The sequence below is a fragment of the Hylobates moloch genome, unplaced genomic scaffold, assembly GCF_009828535.3.
Source record: "Hylobates moloch isolate HMO894 unplaced genomic scaffold, HMol_V3 SCAFFOLD_3, whole genome shotgun sequence".
In the NCBI taxonomy this organism is placed as follows: Eukaryota; Metazoa; Chordata; class Mammalia; order Primates; family Hylobatidae; genus Hylobates; species Hylobates moloch.
In genome coordinates this window covers 174,477,962-174,484,801 of record NW_026652278.1, presented here as the reverse complement: position 1 = coordinate 174,484,801, position 6,840 = coordinate 174,477,962, and the positions used below count along the sequence as shown (strand labels likewise).

General features: G+C 43.7%; 1 protein-coding gene across 1 annotated transcript; it reads left to right on the top strand.

Moving 5' to 3' along the window:
• Nucleotides 1-14: 14 nt before the first annotated feature.
• LOC116481526 (uncharacterized) lies at nt 15-3,168 on the top strand (the record flags this gene model as incomplete). The annotated part of the gene is made up of 1 exon (XM_032174252.2): nt 15-3,168. A coding segment is annotated over one exon (774 nt), but the record flags the coding sequence as incomplete, so codon positions are not given.
• Between the last annotated feature and the right edge of the window lie 3,672 nt (nt 3,169-6,840).

Below are 6,840 nucleotides of genomic sequence, written 5' to 3'. Positions count from 1 at the left end.
CCGGAGGCTGGGCCGGGAGGAGGCCCGGAGGCTGGGCCGGGAGGAGGCCGGCGACACTTCGGCCGCCTCGGGGTGGGGGGTCGGGGGCGTCGGAACGGTCACCGCGGCAGCCCGGCGGGGCTGGTCTGCGGGTCCTGCGAGGCCGCTCTGACGTGCGGGATTCCGCGGGCGGGCAGCCTGCTCTGAAGCGGAAAGGAGGGCGCATCCGGCTCGGAGCCCAGCTCTGCCGCGCGGCGCTCGCTCCCTGCGCGACCTGCAGCCCGGGAGGCGGGGCGCATTCTGGCTCCCGCGGGGTCACACGGAGCAGCGGGCGCTGTAATCCAGGGAGGCCTTGGGGACACAACCTTAGAGAAGTCACCTACCGGTGTGTGTCCGCTGGCGCACTGGGACACTGGGAGCGAAATGAGGTGGTTGTGAGCCAGGTATTTTCCGAAATACTCACCAGGCACCAGACCGAGGAAGCTGGAGCCCCGGAGAGCACGGAGAGGCGGGTGGGAGAGGAAGGCGAGCGAGGCTGCTCAGCGGGTGCCGGGAGACCGCAACCGCGGGGGACTCGCAGAAGAGCCAAGACCAGCCACCCAGCCCGGGAAGGGAGGGAAGGACCGCGAGAGGGTGCCCCATTTCAGCCTGGGGAGACGCGTGTCCTGGCCGCCAGTCTCTCTTCCTGGCAGAGGGCCCCAGTGCTGACCCCAGCCCCTTTTCCACGCTCGATGCTTCTTACAAAGTGGCCGGGCGAGGAGTGTCGCTCCCCGAGAGGCCAGGCCCTTACTAAAGTGCCAGGAAGATGAAATTGATGTCCTGGATGCCCGCTTTGCTTAATTACTAATTACGTTCGTTTGCTCGAAGCCACTGCATAGGTTGCCCACAGCCACTTGCAGGGCCTCTTTAGTGCAGAAAAAAACATGCTTAAGGCTTTTCTCTATTTGAATTTAAGTCATCTGCATGTGCTGACGTGAAATAGTAAGTGAACAAAACAAGTCGTGTAAAGTAATGCCTTGTTTGGGAGAAAAGGTTTCTTTCTCTAGGGCTCCACTAATGTCTGCAAGTAAAAATACTGATCAACTCTATGGAGTGGGAATGAAGATGGGGAACTTAACGCTTTTTATTTCATTCACGCCAACATTGTTTAATCACTTTAACACTTTAAAAAATAAACGTGTTCAGTATCTTTAAGCAAGTCTCATGGGCTTTAGTTTCCTCCTCTCTAAAGGGTTGAGGCTGAACTATAATAAGGTTAATTACAGCTATACAAGTAAACAATTTGTCTACATCACACTGGGGATTCCAAAAAAGGGGGAAGGAAGGGGAGTAATGGTTGAAAAACTGTGTATTGGGTACTGTTCCCTATTCAGGTGAGGGGATCAATAGAAACTCAAACCTCAGCGTCAGGCAAATGTAACAAACCTGCACATGTGCTCCTGAATCTAAAATTAGAAAGAAAAAGGGTTTGTCTGTATCAGTCTCTGCTAACCTCTGTGGACAAAACAAGGCGGGTAACATACAACCTCTCCCCTCTAGAAGCAGAGAAGGGAGATTGCTCTGGGCAGCAGTGAGTCTCGGCCAGGGCAGAAATGGTCAGAAATGCTGCAGAGCCAGGCGGGATAAAATGAGCTCAAGGGGCAGCGAGGTGCCCCTGCCTGGAGCAGGGTCCCACGCAGTGACAGGTGCAGCATGAGGCGGGTGGGCAGGGTGGAGCCAGCTTAAAGAGACCTGGACTGCCAGGCTTAGACACTTTATTTTGAAGGCAATCTGTGAATGAAGAACAAAATTAAAGCCTTGTCCCTTTGTTCCCTTAGCCATCTTTCTTATGCTTTCTTTGTTACCAGATAGGGCCTTTCTCATACTACCCTGGAATACTGAAATTTCAGACTAAACCAGTCAGGTGGCTGGGAGTGCAAGAAATCCTTGGCAAGACGCTTCTCCCCGGAAAGCCTCCTGACAGCAGAGTACACAGTGTCACACCTTAGAATGTCCACCATGAAATGTAATGGTGCTCAGTGTAGCAGATGATTGCAAGGCCAATGTGAAGGCAATCCACCCACAACATTTATAACTCTGCGGGTTGTTAGCTTCATGAGCTATGCAGCTGAGTAGGAAGGCATCTCCTGACTTCCCTCCTCAAGATCCAGTCTCTATGATGCCCTTCCCACTTGAAAGAGCTTTCTTTAGTCAAGGTCTTTCTTTGATACCCTCTCCCCCTAGAAATCAGTGCTTTTGAAAGTCATGGCCAGCATATGTTATAAACAACAGAATGGTTTTATAAATGTTAATACTTTGATTCCTCAAATTTTCTGTCACTTGGAATGATTCTTAATACAAAAAAATTTACATAATAAATTCATAGCTCAGTATAGAACTACATTATCTGCAAACTCTACTTACACACATCAAATCATAAAGGGTAGCAGGAAATTGTTATGAAATTTTGAATCACAAGTACCAGGATCAAATAAAGTATACAACACTCAAACGTCCAGTTTCATGGACAAACACCATCACTTCCATTTAACCACAACCCAGATCACGCAGTACAACATGAAATCATACAGCATGCACTCTTTCATATCTGGCTTCTTAACACTGAGTTTAGATGAATTTGAAAAACAAGTTAGATAACTTATACCAAGAAATATCAAGACTTATAATATTAATTAAAATCATGTAATTGGCACACAAATGGAAAACAGCAATAGAACAGATCATATGTATGTGTACAATCACCTGATTTATGACAATCTATATTGACTATATTGCCATGTGTAATATTTTCCCTTATTTTTCACAGCTGTATATTATTCCATTGTTGGATTATAATTTATTATTCATTTTACTGCCAATGGATGTTTCAGTTGTTTCCAGTTTTCCTATGTTGTGAAGAATTTTGTATGATCACTGTTGTAGATGTCTTTTGATACACATATGTACATATTTCTCCTTCCTGTAAATATGCCCAGGAATGGAATTGCTAGGTCATAAGGCATGCATACATTTAGACTTAGTACTTCTTGCCAGTTTTCCAAATTTGTACCAATTTACACACTCATGAGCAATCTCTGATAGTTCCAGTGCCTCCATATACTTGCTAATGTTAGGTATTGTCTTTTTTTTTTTTTTTTCCGCAAAGCCATTCAGTTGGGTCTTGTAGTAAAACTGCATTGAGTATTTATTTATTTATTTATTTATTTATTTATTTATTTATTTATTTATGTGAGACATGATCTCACTCTCTCACCCAGACTGTAGTGCAGTGGCATGATCTCAGCTCACTGCAGCCTCAACTTCCCGGGCTCAAGCAATCCTCCCGCTTCAGCCCTCTGAGTAGCAGGGACTACAGGTGTATGCCACCACACCAGGCTAATTTTTGTATTTGTAGCAGAGACAGGGTTTCGCCATGTTGCCTAGGCTGAGCATTGAAATTTTAGTATGAATTTTCCTACTGACCTAGGACGGTGAGCATCATTTCAAAAGATTATTGGCCATTTCAGAGAGTGCCTATTAAATCATTTTCCATGTTTAACCTTGTAATTGTCTGGATTTTTAGTGAATGTAGGAATTATAAATAATTAATGAGCAATTATTATATAATAAATTATATATGAATACAAATCCTTTGCCAGCTATGTATTACAAGTTTCTTCCTCTCTGTAGTTTGCCTTATCACCCTCTTAATGATGTTGTCACATTTCATTTTGTGCTTCTATAACCAAATACCATAGACCCGTACGGTTCTGGAGGCTGGGAAGTCCAAGACAGAGGAGCCACATTTGATGAGGGCCTTCTGCTGCATCATCCCATGGCAGAAGGTGAAAGGCACAAGAGTAAACGAGAGAGAGCAAGAAGAAGGGGGCTGAATTCATCCTTTAATTAGGAACCCACTCCCACGATAGTAGCATTAATCCATTTGTGAGGGCAGAGCCCTCATGGCCTAATCACCTCTTAATGGTCCCATCTCTCACCACTGTTGCATTGGGGATCAGTTTCCAACACATGAACTTTGGGGGACACAGTCAAACCATCGCTGATGTATTTGAATGAATAAGAATGTTTTAAAGTTTAATGAAGTCCAGTTTATTTATCTTTTTCATTATGGTTAATGTTTTATGCATCTTGTTTAGAAAGTCTTTGCCTACCACAAGCTAAAACAGATATTCTCTCTTATATTAACCTTCTAAAAGCTTCATAATCTTCCCTTTCTAATTTAGTTTCAAGAACTTGCATCTGTAATGTATTTGTGTATGTACGTGGTAGTGGAGTTCAACACCCTTCTAAATAAAAATATGAATATTCAATGGATTCAATACAATTTAATGAAAAGACCATCTTTTAATCAATGCACAGAATGTCACCTTGTCATAAATCAGGGGATTGTACACATGCATATGATCTGTTCTGTTCTATTGCTATTTGTCCATTTGTGTGCCAATAACAGATAATTTTAATTAATAATTTTATAAATCTTGATATTTCTTGATATAAGTTATTTGTTTTTCAAATTCATCAAGACTATATTGCTATTTTGGGTGCTTTGTATTTCCCTATAAATTTTAGAATAATATCAACACACACACACACACACACACATTCCCTGATGGCATTTTAATTGTGATTGAATTAAATATAAAAATCAATTTGAAGAGAACTGACATCTTTAAAATACCTGCATGGAGTCTTCCAATCCATGAATATGATATATCACTTCATTTATTTGAGTCTTCGTTAATTTCTCCCAGAAATGTTTTCTAGATCTCTTTGACAAAGCCTTACCTACTATAATGGATTTTGTGTGCCGATTTGGTTATGGGGCCAGGTTATGTGGTCAAACACCAATCTGGATATTGCTGTCAAGGTATTTTTAAGAAGTAGTTAACATTTAAATCAGCAGACTTAGGGTAAAGCAGATTGCCCTCCAGAATGTGAGTGGGCCTCGTCCAACTAGTGAAGACCTCAAGAATAAAGACTGAGGTTTTGGCCAGGCTCAGTGGCTCATGCCTGTAATCCCAGCATTTTGGGAGGCTGAAGTGGGTGGATCAGCTGAGGTCAGGAGTTCGAGACTAGCCTGGCCAACATGGTGAAACCCCATCTCTACTAAAAATACAAAATTGGCCGAGTGTGGTGGCACATGCCTGTAATCCCAGCTACTTGGGAGGCTGAAGCAGGAGAATCATTTGAACCCAGGAGGCGGAAGTTGCAGTGAGCCAAGATTGCGCCATTGCACACAAATCTGGGTGACAAGAGCAAAACTCTGTCTGAAAAAAGAAAAAAAAAAAAAGACTGAGGTTTTTTGAAGAAGAAAAGAATCTGGCCTCAAGATGGCAACACAGAGACCCTACCACAATTTCCGCCTACTTGCCTTGTCCTGTAGATTTCAGACTCAACACTGAACTCTTACCTGAATTTCCAGCCTTCCAGCTTGCCTTACTGATTTCAAACTTGCCAGCTCCCTTTTCCCTTAAAAGAAATAACTCTTGAAAATCGAGGTTCCAAGATGGCCAAATAGGAACGGCTCCAGTCTACAGCTCCCAGCGTGAGCGACACAGAAGATGGGTGATTTCTGCATTTCCAACTGAGCTTTGAAGAGAGTAGTGCTTCTCCCAGTACGGAGTTTGAGATCTGAGAACAGACAGACTGCCTCCTCAAGTGGGTCCCTGACCCCTGGGTAGCCTAACTGGGAGGCACCCCCCAGTAGGGGCCGAGTGACACCTCATACAGCTGGGCGCCCCCTGAGATGAAGCTTCCAGAGGAATGATCAGGCAACAACATTTGCCATTCTGCAGTATTTGTGGTTCTGCAGCTTCCACTGGTGATACCCAGGCAAACAGGGTGTGGAGTGGACCTCCAGCAAACTCCAACAGACCTGGAGCTGAGGGTCCTGACTGTTAGAAGGAAAACTAACAAACAGAAAGGACATACACACCAAAACCACATCTGTACATCACCATCATCAAAGACCAAAGGTAGATAAAAACCACAAAGATGAGGAGAAACCAGAGCAGAAAAGCTGAAAATTCTAAAAATCAGAGCACCTCTTCTCCTCCAAAAGGAACGCAGCTCCTCACCAGCGACAGAACAAAGCTGGACAGAGAATGACTATGACAAATTAAGAGAAGAAGGCTTCAGATGATCGGTAATAACAAACTTCTCAGTGCTAAAGGAGGACGTTTGAACCCATTGCAGAGAAGCTAAAAACCCTGAAAAAAGATTAGACGAATGGCTAACTGGAATAAACAGCATAGAGAAGACCTTAAATGACCTGATGGAGCTGAAAACCATGGCATGAGAACTATGTAATGCATGCACAAGCTTCAGTAGTCGATTCGATCAACTGGAAGAATAGGTATCAGTGATTGAAGATCAAATGAATGAAATGAGGTAAGAAGAGAAGTTTAGAGAAAAAAGAGTAAAAAGAAATGAACAAAGCCTCCAAGAAAGATGGGACTATGTGAAAAGACCAAATCTACGTGTGATTGGTGTACCTGAAAGTGACGAGGAGAATGGAACCAAGTTGGAAAACACTCTTCAGGATATTATCCAGGAGAACTTCCCAAACCTAGCAAGGCAGGGCAACATTCAAATTCAGGAAATACAGAGAATGCCACAAAGATACTCCTCGAGAAGAGCAACTCCAAGACACATAATTGTCAGATTCACCAAAGTTGAAATGAACGAAAAAATGTTCAGGGCAGCCAGAGAGAAAGGTCTGGTTACCCACAAAGGGAAGCCCATCAGACTAACAGCTGATCTCTCGGCAGAAACTCTACAAGCCAGCAGAGTGGGGGCCAATATCCAACATTCTTAAAGAACAGAATTTTCAACCCAGAATTTCATAGCCAGCCAAACTAA